Source organism: Epinephelus fuscoguttatus, linkage group LG19, assembly GCF_011397635.1.
Source record: "Epinephelus fuscoguttatus linkage group LG19, E.fuscoguttatus.final_Chr_v1".
NCBI classification, from domain to species: Eukaryota; Metazoa; Chordata; class Actinopteri; order Perciformes; family Serranidae; genus Epinephelus; species Epinephelus fuscoguttatus.
In genome coordinates, this window is record NC_064770.1 from 766611 (window position 1) to 791988 (window position 25378).

Consider the following 25378-nt stretch of genomic DNA (forward strand, 5'->3'; position numbering starts at 1 on the left):
TAGTCACCTGAAATGGTTTTCCAACAGTCTTGAAGGAGTTCCCAGAGGTGTTTAGCACTTGTTGGCCCCTTTGCCTTCACTCTGCGGTCCAGCTCACCCCAAACCATCTCGATTGGGTTCAGGTCCGGCGACTGTGGAGGCCAGGTCATCTGCCGCAGCACTCCATCACTCTCCTTCTTGGTCAAATAGCCCTTACACAGCCTGGAGGTGTGTTTGGGGTCACTGTCCTGTTGAAAAATAAATGATCGTCCAACTAAACGCAAACCGGATGGGATGGCATGTCGCTGCAGGATGCTGTGGTAGCCATGCTGGTTCAGTGTGCCTTCAATTTTGAATAAATCCCCAACAGTGTCACAAAAAAAACACCCCCACACCATCACACCTCCTCCTCCATGCTTCACAGTGGGAACCAGGCATGTGGAATCCATCCGTTCACCTTTTCTGCGTCTCACAAAGACACAGCGTTTGGAACCAAAGATCTCAAATTTGGACTCATCAGACCAAAGCACAGATTTCCACTGGTCTAATGTCCATTCCTTGTGTTTCTTGGCCCAAACAAATCTCTTCTGCTTGTTGCCTCTCCTTAGCAGTGGTTTCCTAGGAGCTATTTGACCATGAAGGCCTGATTCGCGCAGTCTCCTCTTAACAGTTGTTCTAGAGATGGGTCTGCTGCTAGAACTCTGTGTGGCATTCATCTGGTCTCTGATCTGAGCTGCTGTTAACTTGCGATTTCTGAGGCTGGTGACTCGGATGAACTTATCCTCAGAAGCAGAGGTGACTCTTGGTCTTCCTTTCCTGGGGCGGTCCTCATGTGTGCCAGTTTCGTTGTAGCGCTTGATGGTTTTTGCGACTCCACTTGGGGACACATTTAAAGTTTTTGCAATTTTCCGGACTGACTGACCTTCATTACTTAAAGTAATGATGGCCACTCGTTTTTCTTTAGTTAGCTGATTGGTTCTTGCCATAATATGAATTTTAACAGTTGTCCAATAGGGCTGTCGGCTGTGTATTAACCTGACTTCTGCACAACACAACTGATGGTCCCAACCCCATTGATAAAGCAAGAAATTCCACTAATTAACCCTGATAAGGCACACCTGTGAAGTGGAAACCATTTCAGGTGACTACCTCTTGAAGCTCATGGAGAGAATGCCAAGAGTGTGCAAAGCAGTAATCAGAGCAAAGGGTGGCTATTTTGAAGAAACTAGAATATAAAACATGTTTTCAGTTATTTCACCTTTTTTTGTTAAGTACATAACTCCACATGTGTTCATTCATAGTTTTGATGCCTTCAGTGAGAATCTACAATTAGTGATGTTACGTCTGATGCAGAAGTACCGAGGCCTGTGTCGCGCAAAGGGGGCGTGTCCAAATGAAGCCTGTGTCGAAGCCTGTATCGTTTTTCAGAATATCACGTGACCGAAGACAAACGAGGCCCTGTTTGTCTTCGGTCACGTGACTGCCTCGTTGTGTGATTCGAGCATTCGAGTTGTTTAAAAAGGTGCGGGAAATACAGGAAGCGTTCGGAGGTGCAGAGGATTGAGTGAGAGACTGAAGAGACTGACAATATAGAGAATATATCTACGAAAATGGAGCCACCCAAAAAGCGAAGGACATCTGCAATTTGGAAGCATTTTGACCTGATATCTCCCAAAAAGGTAAAATCTAACATACATCTGCTGAAAAAACAAAACAACATAACAAATATATGTGTGTGTGTGTGTGTATACATACACACACACACACACATATATATATATATATATATATATACACACACACGTGTGTGTATATATATATAATTTCGTCTTACTTTACAATACCTCCTATGGGGATTCTGACATAATACTTGTATCATTTTGTGTACAGATCCACTGAGATGTTGCCCACATGTAATATCACAGTAGGACTGCTGTACATCAAATGACCAGCAGATGTCAGTACTCCCAAATGAGCTGTTAAACGGGGCTTCGTGTGATTGGCCTTTTGGCGAAGCAATGGCCGGAAAGATTCGATACGTTCACGGGGCTTCATCACACCATCACTATCTACAATGTAAATAGTCATGAAAATAAAGAAAACGCATTGAATGAGAAGGTGTGTCCAAACTTTTGGCCTGTACTGTAGCTAAACTCAGCAAGGTAAACAACAAGGTGATTCCCATTTACACAGTGGTAAGAGTGCTGGACCGAAGTGTCGCACAAAAAAATGGAAGCTGGCTGCGTTCTGTCTTGCCTCCATGTTTCCGTGAAAAATAAGGTGGATAGTCTGTTTCGAATGAAGCTGGTAGCCTCTGCAGTTGTGGTGAGTAAAAGCCCCGCCACCATTTTTTAATTTTCTTACTTTAAATTATCTGGTGAAAATTCTTCTATTTTTTAATATTGAAATTTTTTTTTTAAAGAAATCACAATGTGGGGCGTCGGTAGCGTAGTGGATAGTGCCGGCGCCCCATGTACAGAGGCATCGCCTCACTGCAGCGGCTGCAGGTTCGAATCCAGCTCGCAGCCATTTGCTGCATGTCAGTCCCCACTCTCTGTCTCCCCATTTCACTCTCTGTCCTGTCAATAAAGGCAAAAAGCCCATAAAAATAATCTTTAAAAAAAAAAAAAAAATCGTAATGTCAGTTTTTTCCAATATCGTGCAGCCCTACATTCTACTGTAGCCTTTAAAATGTCTTTTTTTACCAAATTGTGTGGCTGCACTTTAACCTGTGTCTTGATCTGTGTCAACACTGGATAATAATAATAATAAAAAAGTTTTATGGCATTCATTCTACTATTATGTATTTATTTCTTAATATTTTACATAGAGTTTTAGGAGTTGAGACATAAAATTCATATCCCATCCATATTTATTTTACGCACTGGTATTGGATCGGTACTCTGTATCTGCAGATACCTAAGGTTCAGGGATCGGAATCGTTATCTGGAAGGAAAAAGTGGTATTGGTACATCTCTAATTACAGGTATATTCTGGCAGACAGTATGACAAAAATAATGTGGTTTTTTTTACATTAAAGCATGAAAACATGTTCTAGTAGCAACCCAAAACATGAGTATGAACCTGAACATTAGTATAATGCGGGCCCTTTAATGCTTATTACATTCATTTTGCTCTCTGTTACTAACAAAGAAAAGTTGTCATTGCCATGTTATATCCTTGATATATTTATCTTTTAATCAAACTTTCAACGTCAAATTTTCCCATGGTATCAAAAATGGTTTTGAATATTAATATTTTACATTGTGTTCTATCAATGTTACATATTCCAGTATCATGAAACTACTGGCAAATAAAGCTTAAATCAACTTTTTGATATTTATTTATTATTATTTATTTATTTCATGATGTCTTATTCCATGTGATTGATAGTGAATTATGGAAGAGGTTTCAGTCTGAAGAGGGGTCAGGTTGAGGTTCTCTTGCCGTCATTCTCTTGCTGAGCAGACAGAGCAGTGTCCTGCTCTACGTTTTCTCTATATGGACTGTCATGCTGTCAGATTAAAAGAATGGCATATACACTGCATCTTAACTGTGGAATTAATCTTACTGCAGATTAGGTTAGACAGTTGGATTTCAATTATGGTACAGATGTTATGGTCTCAGATTGACCTGAGCGACAGCCCAATCTCAGACATAAAAGGCCTCTTCTGCATGCAAGCATCAGACCCTTGGTTATGTTACAGCAATTGGTGGTCCAACTGTCATCTTACAAGATACACAAGTATTAATTGTTAAAATATTGAGAAGTTGACCGTTAGTTGAAAAATATAAAAAAAAAAGGGCTCCTACTGGCAAATGCCGCTCTTTGCTTGCCCCCACGTCATCCACTACAGCATGTAAAAGGGAGCAACATGAGTAAAATTAACTGATACTATTAGCGTTAAAAGACGCCTATCAGTTACTAGAATAAAAGAAAATGTTACTTACAGTTTCTAATGTCCGAAATGAAAACGGCTAATCCGCGCATTCCATCTCCTTTCGACACAGCCGGCATTTTTGCAGGTTTCTGTCCTCACTCCGGCCTTATCCGTAAAAATGAACTGACGTCGGTCAGCTTTTAACACTGGACTGGAGTGGAAGATGGCCAACTTGACGTTCAGTGGTAGCTAGCTACTTCGCAGTTCCTGCCGTTCACTACAACTTTAAGATTGACTGTTGCCTACCAAGGTAACTGTATGCTTGTGGGTGGCTAGCTCGGATCGCATTTGCTAGATTAGCTGGATGGCGGTGGATCAACCAGCAGCAGGATAAGTTAACGTTATCCCTGTTAACTGGCTCGTTTCCGCTGGCTATGGCAAGCTAACGTTATTTCATTCAATCCCTATTTAGCTAGGATTAGAAGCAACGCGCACAACACCTAGAGTAACAATATACTGAGGTTAAGACCACCAGCTGTTCGGATGTCTCTCAGGTAAATGCAGTCAGATATGTTAATGAAAACAACGCCCGAGAATATAACGTTAAGTTACAAGCACCGCAAAGCTAGCTTAACAGCTAGCTAGCTAGCTGGCTAGCAATATCATTCAAATACTGGAATACATCACCAGTTGACCGGAATAGCACAGTAGACGGTCTTAATAGCCAACCAGCGATATGAAATGATAGCCCGGCTCTCTTTATCACGCACTAAAGTTGGTTGATAAAATATGCTGTATAATTTATGTCCGTTCTAATTCTCTAGCCTCCACTCCGCGGCTTGGATAAGGCTCGTGACAGCAGATCCAACAGCGTGACCGCGCGACGCACCCATGTACGCGCACGCTCCTTTCCTGACTGAGTGCAGCACAGCGCTGATTGGCCCAGCTCGCAGCGGTACTGACATTCGTGATATCAGCCCAAATCTCCTGCGCCCAAAACTGCCTGCTCAGACACGAAAACCTGTATTCAGAAAGACGAGTAAGCGAGTAACGGGGACACAAGGCTTGGGGGGGAGGGGAGGAGGAGGGGCTTGTCAAATATTTTTTTAAGCAAGGGACTTATATTTTTTATTTTTTTTATTTTGGCTTTGGCATACTAACGATTGTATTTTGTATTTATTTTACAGCTGATTTTTAAAGAAAACATGCCTTGCGGGTTTGGAAGGCATACATTCTTTAAAACTCGCTAAAATTATTTCATTTATCATAGAAACTGTAAAAACAGAAATTGTTATGTTTTCAAATTTCCAGTGGTCCTGGGACACATCATGTGTGAAGAAAAAGCAAACAAACAAACAAATCTGACCTTAAAATTATGATATGTCATCAAAATCACTTTATTCCACACCACGTCTCAATCAAAATAAATTGTTTGCTCGAACTAACCAAGGCTTTTTTTCAATTCCAGGATTTTGTCTTCAACTTTTAACTTTTAAACATCAAAGGATAAGTTTTAAATATCTAATAACTATTTTATGGGGGACGGAGGGTCATGCATTTTCTGCCAGTCACTTAGGGAGGCTCAAGGAAAAATATTTCTAGCTTTGGGGAGGGTCAAAATAAAATACAAAAAAAGTTTTTTACAGTTAATGTTACTAATTATCTGATGTGCATAGATTCATGCCATTAGATTAATATGGTTAACATTTTAAGTTCCGCAATAATCCTGTTTTAATGTGCTATGTATTTATACATGTCAGATGATAACTGATCTTCAAATTCTCTCAGTGCAGTTAGTGCTAAAGCGTTCGCCATCTTGCATCTTGTCCGATGATGTCAAATAGGCAGGTTGGTCACTTCCTTAAAAAGATGAATATATAGTTTTAATTCGAGTCCACTGAATGTGAGGAACAATACATTTACATGAATATTTGTTTTGTTCTTTTAAGAACAGCTTCTATGAGAGTTATATGTTGTATATGTTGCTGGTATCTTTAATTCCTTCCAACTAAAATTCTGAATATTACTTGCAAACTCCTAGGCTTTAAAATGAAGCCAAAGCAGAAGGGCCAAAAACTGCAGTTCTTTGAATGTCCACTTGAGGCTGGCTCCAGAAGCCGGTCAGTCCTCATAAATGGATGTTTTATAAACATGTTTACAGCCTAGTAAAAATGGTAATGGGTCCTGTAGCTAATTTCCCCGTTCCTTACAACTGAATTGGAAATCAAATCAAAAATCAAATCAAATTTTATTTATATAGCCCTTTACAATAACCAAAAGTTACCCAAAGTGCTTTACAACAAAGCCATAAAACAGTACAGAAAAACAATACATAAAACACAGGTTTTGACTGTGGAAAGTGCCATAGTGCTGCAGGTTATTAAAAGCCTTCCAGAAGTACATAAAAATAGAACAGACAAGATAAGTACACCCGAAAAAAAAACAAGACAGTCCTAGTCAGACATTGAAAGCCAATCTAAAAAAGTGGGTCTTCAGCTTCGATTTAAAAAGGCCGAGATCAGTAGTGGTGCGAATGTCGGGGGGCAGTTTGTTCCACAGTCTGGGAGCAGCAACAGCAAAAGAACGGTCACCCCACTGTTTGTATCTCGACCTCGGGACTTCTAACAGAAGCTGACCCGAAGAACGCAGGGCCCTACCATGATCACGGATAGTTAAAATCTCAGACAAGTAGGAGGGAGCCAGGCCATTGATGGCATTAAAAACAAACAACAGAAGTTTAAAATCAATTCTAAAACGAACTGGAAGCCAGTGGAGTGACGACAGCACAGGGGTAATGTGTTCACGTCTGGACGTGCTTGTCAAAAATCGGGCAGCAGCGTTTTGTACAAGTTGGAGACGTGAAATTAAAGACTGGCTGAGGCCAACGTAAAGGGCATTACAGTAGTCCAGTCTTGAACTGATGAAAGCATGGATTGCCTTCTCAAGGCAAGAATGATTTTTTTTATATATAACTCACCTGTTTACATTTTATTAAGGCTTAGAGTTATGCATAATTGATGGCAGACTGCTTTGAGTGACAGGCTATCTGCTGATAGTGTCCTTGACTTCTCTGTCAGTTCCACCCCTCACTCCCCCACAGCTCCACCCTCTTGCCCAAATATGGTCACTTCTGGCTCCAAAAAACAAGATGGCAATGGCTGAAATGCCGAAGTTGAGGCTTCAAAATGGGAGTCCTCAAACCAATAGGTGTCATCACAGTAGCTACGTCCATTATTTATACAGTCTATGGTCACTTTTCTGAATACAAACAATTTAAACAAATAATTTAAAAAGTTCACCCACCCCCAACCCATCCGTTAATCAGAATGGTATTTTTTTATAGCCCAACCTGCCCGACGCCTGTCTTAATTGTTGTGCCTGCAGATATACCTGCAATCCATGCATCACTACATGCAAAAATGATCAGATACTGTTTGTAAACTATATTACCAACAAATGTGAAAATGAATATTAACCCCAGATTCACTCTTGTTTTGAAATGAGCTCTGTCCGCTTGGTGTTTCACCTCACTATATTTGCCTATTGTTGTTGTTGTTGTTGTTGTTGTTTTCTCTGCTGTGTCTGTGATTTTCACAGCTGCCTCTTGGATGCATGCTGAATACAGTCTGTCTCCTGGCACCTATACCTTTTCTATCCAGTCCCAACCTCACGTGCACTGTGCCCATAAATATCCTGACCACAGCAAAATAAGAAAAAAATAATCAAATCCAGGCCGAGGGCAGAGTCTCTGCAGATAAATATACCCCCATACTTTGAGTGGGTCAATAATGATGATTGAGAGGGATCACTTTAGTAGAAGTCTGTATGTTGTTTTTAAGGAAATTTCCGCATAGTATACATTTGAGTAGGCTATTGTGTGTAGAAAAATGACAAAATTAAGTATACTTGCACCAGACAGAATGCAAACTAAAAACAGTTCATTTTGAAGTGTGCTGCTGATGCACACTATTCTGCCAGCACACAAATACAGGCAGTCTAGTTATCAGTGAAACCTGGTAAGTTGGTTGGAGCAGACGGAAGATTTTGTGAATAGTCATCCAGTTGGGGAGTGAAGCGAGCACAGGCGGGTTGCATGCAAACTTTACTGTACATAACGCAATTGGTGATCATTCTGAGTGAGGCGAGTGGCTGTCAAAGATGGAGTTTGGCCAAACAAAACTTGCAAGGAAACATTCATGGTCTGAATAAAGAAGTGGCAGAGAATACAGACTAAGGCCTACCCCCCAAACAATAGACCTAATTACAAAGGTGGCACTGATTATTTTGACAAACAGGAGGAATGGAAAGTCTTTATTACACTCAAAAATTATAGGCCACTTCCATGCAGTCCAGGTGACTAAAGCAAAAGAGAAGAGAATAGGAAAAAATGATATATGCTGAGTAATAGAAGAATTCTAACCTCAGCAACAAAGAAGAAGCAGCAATAACAGGAATAACATCAAAGCTGCTAGGTGTGATTTCAAGTGTACCACTGGAAATGTCCATGGAAGAGGTGAAGAGGATGAGATCCCAGGTGGAAAGGTGATAGAGGCCAAATAACTCCAAGCTAATAAATGTAGTGTCTACTCTTACAGCTTGTCAGTCTTGGTTGTACTTTAAAAAGATAATATCCTGTGAGGTAAAAATGGTCTTGATTACTTACAAAGTGACAAAATTAATTTAACAGCCATTGAGGTGCTTGAAGTGTCAAAGATTGGAGCATACAGCACAACAAAGTAAAGGGAAGCAAACATGTACAAAATGTGGAGGTCAGCATGATTATGGCAAATGTAATAAGGATGTTAGACTGAACTGCGTCAATTTTGGAGGTGAGCATAGCGCTGCCAGTGATGGATTTTGAGTTCGCCACGTAACTTAAGGGTTAACTCTGGGTTTTCATAATACAAAGCTGGTTCTCTTTTTACCAGGATAAATCACTGTGGTAACTTATGCTGAACAGCTAACCTGCTGCAGAGCAGCCTGTCAACACCCAGACCTCTAACCAATTAGATCACTGAAGTCAAAAAGTATCCATGGACAAAAGTCCTGAGTGACAGGTAAAAAGAGTAGCCTATATATTGTTATAGGCCAGTAGAATCATTTCGTTGTTGCGAGGCTCTATTTCCACTGGTTTTAAAACAGAACTTTTCACAAAAGGAGAGATCGAAAACACATGATTTTAGCAGGATTTTATGCAAAGTTTATTTTAATCTGCAGTGATAATGTTGCTATTTTACACTCTAAATCCATCACTGCAACTCCAAATAACACAAGACACCAGTGCGATGAGAACTAGGAAAAAGGATAATATTTAATTAGAAAACTAATCCAGACACTGTAAATCAGCTCCTGTTAGTGTAAATGCAACATTTTCGTCAGATAAACCTCATCAGTCATTAACTAGGCTACTTTTCCACCCTTTACTTCTGCAACATAAATAGTCGTGCATTTCTTTAGAGTGTTTTATGTCCAACTAAATAGTAAAACTAGCCTATAATACTGTCACATATAGCCAGGGTTGGAATGGGACAAAAAATCGGCCCGGGCATTTTGAGCCTAGTCCGGCCCACCAGGTATTGATGGAAAGACAATGAAGCCTATGAATGAAAACAAACTTTCTTGTGACACCGCTTGTACACTGTCTTGTTGGTGTATATGTACTTGTCTAATAAATTTAAACCTACACCATCCTCCCAGTCCCATTATTCTATACAGTACTTACTTAGAGGAACCCAAAAGGCTGCTTGGTCTAGTGAACCTCCTGAACAATGAACGTATGATAGGATCCTGAAAATTGGACAGTGAGGAACAGAGGTGAGACATGATCATTGATGAATATTAAAATGAATAAATGACAGTCACATGAACACACTCATGGCTGGATAGGAAAATCCAGAGCTGACTGAACTACTTGATAACCGGCTTTGTAGTACCAGTTATCTAGACAGCCAATATTAGGGTCAAGCCAGATAATCAAAGGACATCCTTGTTAAGTTGAACTGGTTTTATAGTTCAGGCATCTGGTATTAACATGCTTCTGTGATCCAAACACAAGTGGACTGCCATGACACATTGCATTCACACCTGGGTCTGTCACATGTCTCCAGCCACTTGTGTTTAGATTTTGCTACTACCTAGGTCACTCATGCTAGAAGGTCAAAGGGCCCTGTGCACAGTTATTACACCCTCACTCTCTTGATATACTCACTAGCATGTTCACTCATGTTAGTGGTTGTTTTGGTACAGCTGGAGATATTGCTGTAAGCAGAATTTCATGTCTTCTTCCACAGTGCAAAATGATGGAAGGTCATTAGCATCACCAAAATAACCCCCACGCCCAGCATTGATGACATAGTCTTTGTCAGGGATGCGTTGGGACACATTAATGTTTACACTACAGAATATATGTGGTCAAATGTGTCCCAGACCACCTCAGCAAGTGGTTAGAGTGATCAGATCACAATGCCTCTTGGTGGCTGTTGACACTTATATTTAGAGCTGTCCACTTGTGATTGGATCACCAAGACAGATCAAGAAATACATGTAATGTTGATGAGAAATAATGATGTTCTCAGTATGCTATTTAAAATCATGTTATTCTATCTTTGTAATGGAATGCTAGAGGTCTTGTTGCAAATGGCCAAGAATTTCAAAGGTTTATAACAGATTCAGAAGTGGTCCTCTACTTGATTTTACCTGGGTATGAGTCCTTAAGATGTGATAGAGGGGAGAACCAAGGTGGAGAGTGTGCAACATTTATAAAACAGGGAGGAGCATTCAGAAGAGGAGCAACCTCAACAGAAATGGAATGTGTAGTTACTGAAAAATGTAAAACAGATGAGAACTGTATAACAGTGAACTAATAAAACCCTTGACATCAGTGGTGTAGTGACAGTTGATAATGTGGGTATACGACTAGGGAGATAGGTAGGTTACCACAGACCATGTGTAACCACACCAGCTCAGGACCTCCACATCCAGCATCTCCACCTGCAAGATCAACTGAGACCAGCCACCCGTGCAGCTGATGTAACAAACGGTTTGCGCAACCAAAGAATTTCTGCACATACTGTTGAAAAACAAACTCAGAGAAGCTCATCTGCATGCTCATCATTCTCACCAGGGTCTTGACCTGACTTTGTTACTGACATGTGCGGCTGTGAGACTGGTTGGATGTTCTGCCAAATTCAGGGAAACAACATTGGAAATGGCTTATGGAAGTGAAATGTACATTCAGTTAACAGGCAACAGCTTTGGTGGACATCCCTGCAGTCAGCATGCCAATGGCATGCTCCCTCAAAACTTCTGTAGCATTTTGTTGTGTGGTCAAACTGCTGTTTAATCAGCATCTTGATATCCATATGTATATAAACCAGGCACAAAAAAGTATGGAAATTTGTGTTTGGTTGACTATTTCTTTGTTGTAGGCTAACAATGCTTCTTGGTAATAAATCTTATACCACTGGAAAGCCTGTTATTTCCCTTTTCAATGGTGCCACATTTGTAAGGAACATGTATTTGTTGGATGAACAGCAGAGCTAAGTATGTGGGTTGCACCCATGAAAAATTTGCCAAATCTTCTCTGCCAATGTCAAACAGCTTTTTTTTTGCTGTTGACTCTTGTTTGGTGTTGTTTGGTGGACTGGATGATTGAGGTCTGAAAAAACAAGACATATTGGCAATATATAATTTATTCATTTAACAAACAGGAGCCTCAGTAGTGTGTGGAGGAACTATACACAGCCACAACAGCCTGGCACCTCCTCCTCATGCTGGTCACCAGCCTGGTCACACACAGCTGTGAGATGGCATCCCTTTCTTCAACCAGCATTTATCGCAAGTCAGCTAACATGGTTGTGTTGGTCACTCTGGCACGAACAGCACACCCAAGGTGATCTCACAAGTGTTGACTGGGGTTGAGGTCAGGACTGCTGGCAGGCCATTCCATCCTCCAAATTCTGAAGGTATTCTACATTTTGACACAAAGGTTTCAGTTTTTATCTGAAGTGTATGTTGCTTCCAAATATCACTAATCATAAAAGAACATGTTCCAAAGTGTTTGTAGGTAAGAAGAAACTTTGTAAGGGGTCAGGACTGGTCCAAAACTGATTCACACAGATTCTTTTTGTGGTTTGTGGTGAGTTGTAGATTAGGGAACATAAACTAGATGGTTGTTGCCACAAGAAATGTTTGTGTTTGAGGGGAGCATTGGTCCCACATATTGTATTCAAGGACTTTGAAAATAATTTATGTTTTTACAGAACCGTTTTTACAGTTTCTGGCTGTGATTAACAGTGTGATTTTGCCAATTTTTCAGAAAACAGCATGTTGTCTTTAAAAATTTGGTGGTAAAAAATAAATGCAAAATATTATTAGGCTACATTTAAAGTTGCATGTTCCCTCCCCTAAGCAAAGGCAGGGAGGGACTGGGACAACAGGAAATGATGCAGAAAGAAAAGAAAGGTCTAGTGGAATTTTTAAAGATGACCTTTTTTGGTTAATATTATCAAACCTAAAATGTATTTACCTAATGATATATAGAAATACAAGAACGCCATCGCGGGCGGCACGGTGGCGTGGTGGTTAGCACTCTCGCCTCACAGCAAGAGGGTTGCCGGTTCGATCCCGGGCGTGGGAGCCCTTCTGTGTGGAGTTTGCATGTTCTCCCCGTGTCAGCGTGGGTTCTCTCCGGGCACTCCGGCTTCCTCCCACAGTCCAAAGACATGCAGATTGGGGACTAGGTTAATTGGTGACTCTAAATTGTCCGTAGGTGTGAATGTGAGTGTGAATGGTTGTTTGTCTCTGTGTGTCAGCCCTGCGATAATCTGGCGACCTGTCCAGGGTGTACCCTGCCTCTCGCCCGATGTAGCTGGGATAGGCTCCAGCAGGATGTCAAGGGTTTTATTAGTTCACTGTTATACAGTTCTCATCTGTTTTACATTTTTCAGTAAAACAGATGAAGCGGTTAGAAGATGAATGAATGAATGAAGAACGCCATCGCATATTATGCACTCCTGTACAGTAGGTGGCGGTATGTACCTTTACGATTAACGGCTGCAATCCGCTTTAAAACCAAAAAAACCAAAAGAGGAAGAAGAAGAGGGTTGAAAATTGAGGTTGCTGATGACCTAGCAAAAAGGGCACTAGAAAAGAATGTAACAGTCACAGTACCTTATGGAAAAGGAGAGGGTAAAGCAATTATTAAGGCAAAGGGCTTGGAAATATGGAAAAAAAAAGATGGGAATATGACCAGAAAGGAAGAAAATATCATAACATACAAAAATCAGTCATGACAAAAATCATTAAAGAAAGGAACGGAAGAGAGGAAATCGTCATGATGAGGCTTAGAGTCGGTCATACTGGTCTGAATGATATAATGAATGTAATGGGGAAAAAGAATACTGACAAGTGTGAGAGATGTGGTGTGAAGGAAAACGTGGAACATGCAGTATAACAATGCACTTTATACAGTATGCATCAGAGAGAGAGAGAGAGAGGCTGCAGAGGAGAGTGAGAGCAGCACGGCGTGAGTGGACTCTGGCTGGAATATTAGGGACAGAGAAGGAGATAAGATCAGAGATGTGAGGAAAGCATCTATTCAACTTTCTGAGGGAGTCAAGATTGATGGGTAGAATGTAAAGGAGGGGATATGAGGCTGCACACTCTTGTACAGTAGGTGGCGGTATGCACCTGAACTTTGCTCGCAATCCGCCATTAAATAGAAAGAAGAAGAGGGTGGAACCCTGTCTGTCGTGGGCGGGGCCAATGAAAACGTTGTCAAGCTAACGCAGCGAGGCAGAAGATCGAAATGGCGGCGCCAGCAGAGAGGATGGAGGTAAAGTCTAACAATAGGAAATACAAAAGCTCCTTTCATTTATCTCATTACACTATATACGTATGTTTTGGAGTTTTCATTAAAGATGTTGTAAATTGTTAGAGAGTCTTAACACTCGGGGTTTTGCCATTACATTCGCGCCAGCTTGTGATGCATCCATTTTAACTTGAGCTAGCCAACGGTAACGTTAGTGGTCTGATGCAGCTGCCGTTGCCGCTCATTCATTTAGGGTCGCACATTGGACAAAGTATAGATTTGGTTTATGTACCTGAACTTTTTCCGTTTGTATTTGGCTATTCAGATTAATGGCAAACGTCGGAAGTTAAAGCGACTGGTATCACCAGTAACGTTGTTTTACTTGGTGCGACAGTCTGCCGGCCTTTGGAACCGCATGGGAACCAACGTGTTAGCTTAGTTAGCTAACGTTACTTCAGGCATGGATGCTGTATCATTGGTCCACTGCTTTTACAGCGTTCAGCTGTTGGCTGCCTGTAAGCAGACAACACACTTATGCTATGATTTTGCCCACAGTCTTTTGCTTTATTAGCGACATTAACATCAAATTTGCTTACTTTGTTACATTGTGTTTCCATGTTGGTCGACTAACTGGTAGCATAGCAGGTAAAGCCAGACAGCTTGGAGGTAACGTTAACAACTGTTAACGTCAATTGGCTCTACCGAGTATAAGTGCCTAGCGATTAACTTTAATTTGAGACATTTGATGAGTCCGTAGTCAGCAGCGTTATAGCTTTAGAGAAAGTGGCTATCGTAGGCTAAGGCCAAGATGACACGATTGTAGTATCAACCATGTGCTCCCATCTTTTGTCCTGCGGGGGAGATTGGCCCTGTTCACTTTAAGCTCGTCTAAATTGGTTGAAACAGTCCCGGCATAGTTAAACATTTTGCTTAAGGTGTAACGTTACAGCGCTACAGCAACTTTAAAATCTAGCTAGTGTGAGTTTATCTTCTAAAGATGCCAAGACCGGTATGTGCGCAGAACAAGTAGGAATGTTAGAGTTTATTTTGTGTGGTTTTAATAATCTGTTTTTCCAGATGTATGTAATCGACATTAAAAAAAAATCATTATATTACACACTGAAGGCGAGTGCTCTGTTAACTTTTTTCAGCTCAGTCCAAAACAGTTTGATTGAGATATTTTCCAAACAGCTCTTGGTTTCTTGCATTTCATAGCTTATAATAGATATTCTATCACAGTAACATACTATCTGTTCATTTGTGCTGAAGTTAGTTCACTGGTGCAATTTCTTGTTGAATAAAATTTGATCAAAGCTATTTTTTATTCATGGTTAAGCAGTTGCTCATTGGGAGCAATTCTTTAGAGAACGTGTAATTGAATTTTTTTATAACACCAATGTAGGGCTGGTAATGTCTATTATACAGTCCCTCCAGAAAATCGCGATCTCGCAATCGCAATTAACGCAAATTCAACGAAAGTCCGCAAAAGTCCCACGATTTTTCCGCATTTGCCGGCCGACCGGAAGTCGTCGCGCTTGCCACGTCATTTGAAACGTCATCAGGTGCGTCATCAAATGTGTGCTAGTGGCATTGCAGTATGGAGAAACGCTCTGTATTGACAAAAGAATTTGCACTGTTTAAATGCATACAATATGTGTTGAATATTAAAATGTTTACAGAAGATGTAGCCTAGCTTACATGTTGTTTTACAGTCACATTGTGTGGTTTGAGAGCTACAATATTCACTCAGGATTTTTTTGCAACATTATTGGAGTCCATGTTTTGAAACTAATTAAATAAAACTAAAGAGAACTATAAAAACATTTGCAGCTATTTTTGTAATATTCAGTATGATTATTATAGCAAGTGATTACATGGCTTTTTTTGGAGGTAGGCTAGTAATTTAAAAAAGCACATTTTCTTCTCCTTTTGTCATTAGCCGCAATTTTTGTCATTTGCTGCAATTTCCCGCAAAAAATCATATATAAAATTCAAGGCTTTTGCCGAAAGATCCCGGAGGGACTGATGATACAAAAGGCCCGTTTCCATTGAAGAAGTTCCTGGTACTATTTGGGGGGCAGGAACTACTACAGGAACGTCCTCTCGCTCGGCCCTCTCAACCGCCGTGTCTCCACTGAGAGAGTGGAGTAGGAGGAAGGTTCCTGTAAAGTTACCGGGCTCTGTATGTGACGTAATCGTTGCACGACCATTTTGACCGGGGCGATGTAGGGGCGCCGTTAGCCATTAGCGGTGTCAGTAATAACTCCGGTCACAGTCCGTGAATTTTTTTTGTTCCCAGCGAATGTCTTGGTTACAACATGATTGAGCTAACTGGAGTAGTTTCATGTCGTATCCGACAACGGGAGGCTTTTAACAGATGACGTCCTGATGTTAGCTTTGCTGCTGCTGTTAGCTGTCCTTGTCAGCTGATGCTTTCTACACATTCAGGTAGTTTACATGGGAAATATTCATTCCGAATGAGGGTTTACATGGGAGATCAGTTCAGTCGCCTTTATTCAGGTCTGCGCAAGGTTTGGGTCAGGGAAGGTTTCTGGTTGGATAGGGGGCGGGGCGGATGTTACGTGTTTACGTTTACCGGAAGAAAACACTGTAGTCCTCGCTCCGGATAACAAGGTGTTTGACGACATCGTTCTTAGTGCCTTTTTCGGGCATGTTTTGCTTATATTCTTGAAGCAGTAGTACGACAACAACCTTGTTCTGCTAATGCTTCATCTGTTGAGGAGGAGAAGGGAGGTAGAAGGTTGAAGAAGGGAGATAGAAGACTGTGCTGTGGCGAATGGAAACCGGTGCAACAAGTCCGACTGCTCTATCTCAGCCTGCTGCTATGCAGCCTGTTGCTATGCGCGCTATATACGTCATCACGCCAGAAGGGCAAGGAAACGAGCATGCGCAGAAAGACCGGAATGAATTTAAAGAGTGTATCAGGGTTCAACGCTAAGGTTTTTTTTTCACTTGCCCGGTCGGGCAAGCTGGTCAGAGATCTACTTGCCCGAAGTCAGTTTTTACTTGCCCTATAAAAATTGTTTAATTTAAGCGGCTCTCAAATAACAAAGACTGCAGTTATTTTTATGTTATGTAATCTTTATTCACACTGTATTTATTAATTAAAACAACATATGTCATGTATTGTAGCTTAATTCCTACACAAATATGACAGTGTCAGGGCTTAAAGTGAAAAATTTGTCAATCGTTCTCCGTCTATAATTTTGCGCCCCAATTTGAGCCATGCCCACCTCTATTTATTTTTCACCCCTCTCTCCTGTTCTGCTGTATTAACACCGGGTTTAATATATTTTGCTTCCATCTCTCTGCTCTGCTCTACTCTACTTCAACGCTACTTAGCTCTCTCTCTACTCTACCAGTAGACTACCACATGCACCTGTTGCACAAAACGCACACAGCAGCGTTTCCCCTAGGATGGAGTTGTAGCAGCGGAGGTGAACGCACGCATGAAAAATAATTTTCACATGCGTGAAACTTTTTGTATGCTTGCAAAGCACAGCCTGCTGGGATGTTTCTATGTATCTACTGGCACCAGAAGGGCTCTTTAGGACTAAGTACATAGAGTACATGTGTGCACAGTAATGAGCAGGTGAAATGTCTGTCTAGCTTACATATGAGGTGTCTCAAGATTTAGGAACATACAATTTTATTGAATATAATAAATAGTGCTGCACGATTTGATAAAAATGGGCGATTGCGATTATGGTGGACAATATTGCAATTGCGATTACAATATAATTACAATAAAATGTAATAAATAAATGGTATCATGAGTCTTTTTTGCTTGATTCAATGTTTCCCCTACATTATATCGGGGCACTGACCTGACATAGTTATTATTGTGGACAGACAGTGTGTCAATGCCCATCAACAGACTGAGCACAGTGAAACACGCTGCTCACACAGCAGCGCAGCACATCTGCAGATGAAAATTAGCCTGTATGGCTAAATTTGGCACATTTACGTGACTTAAGTGATTATGTTAATTAATGTGCACTGTCCCTTCTTAAATAAAATAAACAAACACAAACTGTACACACAGCGGAGCGAGCCTGTGTTGCGTTCAGGCGTTGTCACGTAAATGAGAAATTCCAGCACGCCATAGCACAACACAGCAGCATGTCAAGTAGGCTGAAACCGAGCAAAATTGCTCAATTTTTCATTTGTTATGGAGTCCACGATTTCCCTGTGACACTTACAAATGTTTGCTTAACTGTGCTTGGATGTTGTTTTATGAGGCTCTGGCAGCTTTCAGTTGTCTCTTTGTCTTTAACGTTACACGGCTCGGCTTTCTCTCGCATGCAGTCTTCCTACTTTTCCCTGTGCTGTCTCAAGTGTTGATATAGATTGGTCGTGTTGCTGCGGGATGTGGCAACTTTAACTTTTAAACTTTTACACAGCACGTCTTTCAGGTACGGCGACGTTGGACAGAAAGACGTGCTGTTTAAACGTTTTAAAGTTAAAGTCGCCACGTCCTGTCTCAAGTGCTGATATAGACTGGTCGTGTTGCTGCGGGACGTGGCGACTTTAACTTTTACACTTACACAGCACGTCTTTCTGTTCACCGTCGCCGTACCTGAATCCAAAGTATCCCCATGTAACAGACATTTTTTCCCCACCAACTCAGCCTGTTCATGGTCGAGCTCATGCTCTTCTTCAGCGTCTGCGTTGGTCACTGCTGCACGCCAGCTGCACGCACCAGGATAGCTTGTGGGCGTAATGTCAACAAACTCCACACTCTACAGGAGAGGCAGTCACGTTCACAGGCACACACGTTAATATTTATTTAGCCTACATTAAATCACAAATCACAGCCTTTTATGTGGTTATGTAATCGCACAGCCTGACATCGCGATTGCGATTAGATTAATCGTGCAGCACTAATAATAAAGTAAAAAGTCACTTGACATGCTGTTGTTTTGTGCTATGACCTATTTAAGTGTTGGAAGTTGTTATTTACGTGACAACGCCTGAACGCAACACAAGCTCATCATGAGTGCCGTACTGAGCTGCTGTGCAAGCAGCATGTTTGTCTGTGCGTAACAGCAGTCTGTTGGTGGTTATTTACACAATGTCCATTTCAATATCTTTGTCAGCTGACAAACTGCACCGGGCTCGGGGTCAGGTTTGGTCAGGAAAATGCGACCCGAGCCGCTCTAGTGTGCACACCTGTGTGTGTGGTGGAACTCTGCCGTACGCCTGCATCAGAGCAGAAGAGCACGTTTTAAAATACATTTATTTTATCAATTAGTTATTAACTTTTATTATTTTTAGCAACTTGCCCGATGGGGCAAGTGAGGTTGTTAGTTTACATGCCCAACCGCGAGTTTTACTTGCCCCGGGCAATCGGGCAATCCTTATTGTTGAGCCCTGGTGTATACATGCACACAAAATTCTTTCATTTGGAATGACAAACGGAATAAACCACCCCATTTAATCGGATTTAATTTTCAATCGGAATGACCGTTTTTCAATCAGAATGACCGTTTACATGACCACTTTTAATCGGAATGGCCTTTCATTCCGATTAAAAGTGGAATTAAACTGTGCCTGTAAACATACTGATTGCGATTTCCCAAAACTGAATAAATACTACACATAGCAACACAAAACTGCTTTGCTAGCTCAATCATGTTGTAACTAAGATATCCGCTGGAAAAAAATATTTTTTTCACAGACCGTTTATTGAGTTATTACAGACGCCGCTAACAGCTAATGGTTATCCCAGCTAATCTCCGATAACCATGTAGATTAGCTGGGTAACCACGTCACATCCCACCTTGAGTATATCCAGTCAGCACCAAGTAAACCCCAAGCCCCAGCCAGGAGTTTCTCAGGGCCGTTCTGAGTACCTACTCCGAGACAGGGACTTGTTTTGCCCCTGTAAAAGTTCTGGAACTCTGTCCTTTGGGGGTGGTTCCTGCGGTGGAGACACGCACCAACGGCCCCGCCCCCATAAAATTACCCCGAAGTTCCTGTGGTGGAAACGGGCCTAATACTATGATGTGTGACTAGGTACTCTTAGATTTGTGTATTAAAGGGATAAACACAGCTTTTTAAATATTGGCCCCACAGGCCACCAAGCCCCTAAATTTAGTGGCCAAAGTACCTTTTTGTGGCCCAAATGTAAATGTGTGTAAATACAATACAGAAAAGGCAACTCATCACAGCCTTCTTTACTGTGACACGCCAGTAAATGAAAACCCTAGACTTGTCGTGATTACAAATTTTGCTGGGCGATTAATTGCATCAGAAATTATTGCGATAAGCGAAAATATTGCGTAATATTGTGCTTATAGGATCATTTTTATTATTGTTGTAATTTTGCTGTTTTTAGACCATTTTGTAAACTTAATGATAATAAAGGCATAATGATGCAAGTACATCCTTTTTAAAGAGAAGAGCGAAGAAAAAAAAGTCCAAAAAAGTTAATAACTTACAAATTATGGCGAAAAGGTAGTTTCTTGCAACCCTAGAATTAAGATAAAAATATTCACAAACGAAAAAACACTTCTGGTTGCTGATAAGTAGTGTTTAACTTTTGATTTAACACTAGAAATTAAAACCCTCGGCGCGCACCACAGCGCAAGCAGACTGACGTGCGACTCAGAGCAGCATGTGTCACTGACACCAGACTCAGAGCACAGCGGACCGGTCGAAAATGTCACCATCAGCATAGTATTTTACATCAATAAAATCTATTTTATCATTAGTTTGAGTCACATTGTTGAAAGAATTTAGTTGTCTGTGTTCAAGCAGGATAATAGGTCTCCATTCATTGCACATCGGGCTTTCTATTTCCTTGTCGGAGATGGTGTTGCGTTCAAGATCCCCCCAAAAAAACAGGGGGAAAAAAGGCAGAATATTAGATTTTTTTCCTCCATAATCGAATCCCGTGTCATCAAACGAAGCTTCGAATTTTTTGGGTCAGTCCTAATAATCATCATCTCAAACAAACAAACAAAAACAGTGACACAGGTTAAGAAACATTTTCCTTTTTGTTCAAATATAACTTCAGGTACAGTATTAAAATAAATAAGTAAATAAGGCATACATAAATAAAAACATAGATAAATAAGATAATATTTCTTGGTGTATAGCATATGTGGGTGATTTCTTGAATAGAAATGCCATAGGCTGGCACTAATAACGTTAGCATGTTGTATTGGTGGGGGAAATGTGTCCAGATAAAGACAAGTCTGTCTGCAATTTATAGTGAAGCCAATTTGCATACTTGTGTTTGAAATTGTCCCTATTAAGCCATATTTAATCTGTTTTGAATCAACTATAACAACAACAACAACTATATAAATAAAGTTCAGGGATGCACCGAATATTTGGTAACCGAATATATTCAGCCGAATATTGCAAAAAACACACATTCAGTATTCGGTGGAATAAGTGAAAAGCAAGGCCGAATATTAGCGGCGTGGTTTGTAATCAAACAGCGTGCAGTGACGGAGTCGGCAGTGTGGCGATATTTTACTCCGTCTGTCACTGCACTCGCATTTGCGACTAAAAATTGTTTTGTGCAAGCAAAATAAATCATTCAGCACGCTGTGCGAGTACAGATTTCAACCAGCAGCAGAAACAAAAGGCGAATCCCGCCGGTTGTGGGTTGAATGGGGGTTACAGACAGGAATGTATTCCTGTCAAATACGGCGGCCATAGTGCTCCGCGGCGCAAGATAAGGCTTACCGGCGACGGAGAAGCCCAGCTCCAATAATGTCCTCTTCTTGGCGTCATGACTGCCCAAAAGTACCTGGACAGCCGAGCCGTGGCAGCACACAGGTATGTGACATGTCAGAGGAGAAACGAGCCGTTCACATTTCTCTCTTTGTGGCAGGCAACGGTCCACAAACCTCACAGCACTTTAGGGACTGTTCTTTACTTATGAAGGGACTGTTCTTTACTTGTCAGGGGAGGAGGGTGGCTGGTTGATTTTTATTTTATGTATTTATTTTATTTTGATCCCTCTTATGTTAATCACTTATTGATGCTGTTTTTGAAGTATGAATAAGTCAATAAGTAATTTATTCCATGAAAATATCATTGATGTGTAATAGAAAAGTGATTTATCTTTTTATAAATGACAAAAGGCACATCTGCCTCATTTTCGCTGTGGTATTGTGATACTACTCAGAACCATGATATTTTCACTGGTATCATAGCGTGGGTCCCAATTTTGGTACCATGACAACACTAATCTGGAGGGTGTTCATCTGCAAAAACTAATGGAAAACTAAACAACGGTATTCGGTACTCAGTATTCAGCCAATCGTTTAATTTTATTAGGCTTCGGCCACAAATTTTCATTTCGGTGCATCCCTAATAAAGTTTGATTTGAACTAAACTTTACAGCACTTAACACAGTCCTCCACCGCCGACTAGTCTTTTGGAGGTTTAACTGCAGAGTGACACAGACATACCACTGCAGAAGTAAAAACAACATGCAGATTTTTTTTCCCACTACTAATCGATTAGTTGAAGATTATGTGCGACTTTAGTTGACCAAGATTTTCTTTGGTTGAATACAGCCCTAGTGCGCGTGAATGATTAAGGTGAGAAGCTGCCCATGTTTCACTTCCTCACATTGCCCAAGCCGTGAGTTGCACGTGTGTGTGTGTGTGTGTGTGTGCGCTGCTGATGTGACACTGATCACGTGAAAACCAGCCCGATTCCGAGCACTGCCGATAAATCAATGCAAGTCTATTATAGATACAAATCAAAAATTGCACTTGAAAAAACTCCAACCAAAAACAAGATATAAATAAATAGAAATATGAATAAATAAATGCCATGGCGTTGGTTTAGGAACAATTTCCATGTCTTTCTCTTGGGCTCAACTTTATTTTTTTTCCCTGCCTTGTCTCCCCTTCAAAAACAACGCTCTGTGTGTGTGTGTGTGTGTGTGTGTGTGTGTGTGTGTGTGTGTGTGTGTGTGTGTGCGCGCGCGCGCGCATGTGTGTCATAGTTCTGCCTCCCCCACAGAGACACGAGCCCTTTTTAGATAGGAATTGTGCAAATTTGCAGGAAAGCCCAATCAGTCTTTTTTCAGCATTGGCAGTATAAAAACAAAATCGGGGAGGGCAGAAAATTGCCGCCTATCTACTTTTCTGTATACAGAATGTGCCTTTTTCGGGGCAATGGGGGGTGTGAGCAAGTAACAAAATGTGTAGCTCAGCGTGTGATGTGGGAGGTCAGACGGCGATTCCCTCGTAAATCGGCCCGTTCTTCACCATCTCCGTCATGGTAAATGGCCTCTTCGTTTGTGAGGACAAGGAGGGCGCGCAATTCCTTGTCTCCCCAGTTGCTCATCTTGATAGTGTCTGTCAGGTTTGCGTTTCCCTCTTGCTACTAGCTGCTCGCTAATTCCTGTTTCAGCTGTTTCCTGTTTATCCATCACCAGTGACTCGCACGTGCAGCGTCATCAACAGCTCCTCCCTCAAGTCTTCAACCGCCCATCCTGTTGCGGAAGGCTGCCTCGGTCTGTTCTCCTTTATTTAGACAGGTAATCTCATTGAGGCTTGCAGTCTCATTCTAGAGATTTGATAAAACTTGTTGGCCATAGAGGGCCACCTGCAGGCGACATTTGGTGGCCACAGAGTAACTTTTTGTGGCCACAAGCTATTGGGCCATGCTAAAAATCAAACCCTGTGGTGTAATGTAATGTGTAAGTGGAGCCTGAGGAGGAAGCACCTGTTAGCCCCGGTTTCACTACAGGCAGATTCACTTCCTACAGGTGCGAGGAAATAAAATCTGAACAGCCAATCAGAGTGATCTGTCTCACCGACAAGCTCCGCCGCCGATTTGACATGCTCAGTCGGCTGAAAAGCCGCCGATGCCCAAGTGCCAACGGTGCGGGACACAGCGCAAAAACTAGGGCGACAGACGCTCACCGACTTTGGTTGACGGCCAACCTTTGGCTTGGTGTGTCAGGGCCTTTAGAGTCAGGTGGGACCAGCGGTGAATGGGTGTGAAGTCGTCTGGGGAGGGATCCCAAGACTGCCTTGTAGGTGGGGGATAAGTAGTGTTGTAAGCCACCCACTCTGTTTAACGATGGTGGTTCCAGCTTGACGTAGATAGCTTCCTTTACTCCTCTTTCAAACCATCGTTTAATCGTACCTGGGCATACTTCTGGTACTTTAAATAGTTAATAGTATTTTGATTAGACCTCTAATGCCAAAACACAGAAACAAAGCACAGGCTTACTCCAGGTTGTAATTGTGTGTCTCTTTTGTTGAGGTTTCTCAGGGGGAGAGCTCAGCCAAGCCTGCAGCTGAGGATATGACGTCAAAGGACTACTACTTTGACTCATATGCCCACTTTGGCATCCACGAGGTAATTTCTTTTAAACTAATCAACTTGCAGTGCTTTTAATATTGAAATTAATCAAACTGTTTAAGTGTATCCCTTTTGTGTCACAAGATTTTAACCTGCTTTCGCTGGGCCTTTTTACTGCCACTGTAGGAGATGCTGAAAGATGAGGTTCGCACTTTGACCTATCGCAATTCCATGTTCCACAACAAACATCTGTTTAAGGACAAGGTGGTGCTGGATGTGGGCAGCGGGACAGGCATCCTCTGCATGTTTGCTGCCAAAGCTGGAGCCAAGAAGGTTATAGGGGTATGTGTTGGCCTCTTAGCACTAATCCATATGTGTGGTTTACTAGATTGGTCAGATTTAGAAATTGCATCATAATTGATAGTTTGACCAGCAATAATTGCATCTTTTTAGTGGTCAAAGAAGAGGGAGCCTGAAGGTAAATGTTGGTCTTTGGCTCTGTCTTTATAGATAGAGTGTAGCAGCATCTCAGACTACGCAGTGAAAATCGTCAAGGCCAACAAGATGGACGATGGTGAGTGAATGGAAGACAGTCAAATTTTGACACATGTAGCTTTTCAAAATTTTGGAATATTTCCGGCTCAAGTGGGAATCAGGGAGTGAAAGTAGCGATGTAACTTCTGACCTCTTTTGTGTCTTCAGTTGTGACCATCATTAAAGGAAAAGTGGAGGAGGTGGAGCTGCCTGTGGACGGAGTAGACATCATCATATCAGAATGGATGGGCTACTGCCTCTTCTATGAGTCCATGCTTAATACAGTCATCTATGCCAGAGACAAATGGCTGGTATGTAGTTGTTTGTCTCTCCCTGTAGGTGAAGTGAGAGGAGCCGCTGGTTCCTCAAGTACTTTTCCCTGCTGTACATTCGCATTAGGCTTGTGTTGGTTTGAAAATTTTCCAACCGGTTTGATTTAAAGCCAAATATCGAACCGAACCGATATATCGAATTATATACCTAATTTTACCACTGGGGGTCGCATTTGAGCTATTTTTCCCAAAAAGAGCCCATTATAGGTGTAATGCTTCCAATCCACTAGGTGGCGATAATGCTGTATTAACTGCCAATACACACAAGGTTACACAAGAAGAAGAAGAAGCAGAAGGACATTTCTCTCGCAGCAGCAGCAGACAGCTGAGCGGAGCTGCGGAGTTCGCAGTCTGCGGAGCCTCTGAGACAAACTAAACAAAACACCACTTAATTTAAAAACATACATAAACCTTATTAAGTTGTCATTATGCATGTTACAATGCAAGATAAGTTGAATATAGTCCCTTGACACACCGCTGGTGTGAAAAGCTCACCCCCTACCCCCACCCGGTTTATCCGGTTGACGTGAATT

At 41.5% G+C, this 25378-nt stretch overlaps 2 protein-coding genes across 6 annotated transcripts in view; one reads left to right on the forward strand and one right to left on the reverse strand.

Annotated features, from left to right (window-relative positions):
* ap2a1 (adaptor related protein complex 2 subunit alpha 1) overlaps positions 1-4755 on the reverse strand; it is a 91433-nt gene extending 86678 nt beyond the window's left edge. Inside the window, exon 1 of one of the 4 annotated variants that reach the window (XM_049560193.1) lies at positions 3931-4753. In XM_049560193.1, coding sequence (XP_049416150.1) covers positions 3931-3997 — 67 coding nt within the window. In that variant the 5' untranslated portion in view covers positions 3998-4753. Of the gene's footprint in view, positions 1-3930 lie in introns of all 4 variants that reach the window. The other 3 variants (XM_049560194.1, XM_049560191.1, XM_049560192.1) reach the window with 3 other exon arrangements.
* An 8845-nt stretch (positions 4756-13600) lies between these two features.
* Positions 13601-25378, forward strand: part of prmt1 (protein arginine methyltransferase 1) — a 21179-nt gene continuing 9401 nt past the window's right edge. The window contains exons 1-5 of one of the 2 annotated variants that reach the window (XM_049560312.1): positions 13601-13695; positions 23941-24036; positions 24166-24321; positions 24490-24553; positions 24682-24824. In XM_049560312.1, coding sequence (XP_049416269.1) covers positions 13669-13695; positions 23941-24036; positions 24166-24321; positions 24490-24553; positions 24682-24824 — 486 coding nt within the window. In that variant the 5' untranslated portion in view covers positions 13601-13668. The remainder of the gene's footprint in view (positions 13696-23940; positions 24037-24165; positions 24322-24489; positions 24554-24681; positions 24825-25378) is intronic. The other variant, XM_049560313.1, reaches the window with a different exon arrangement.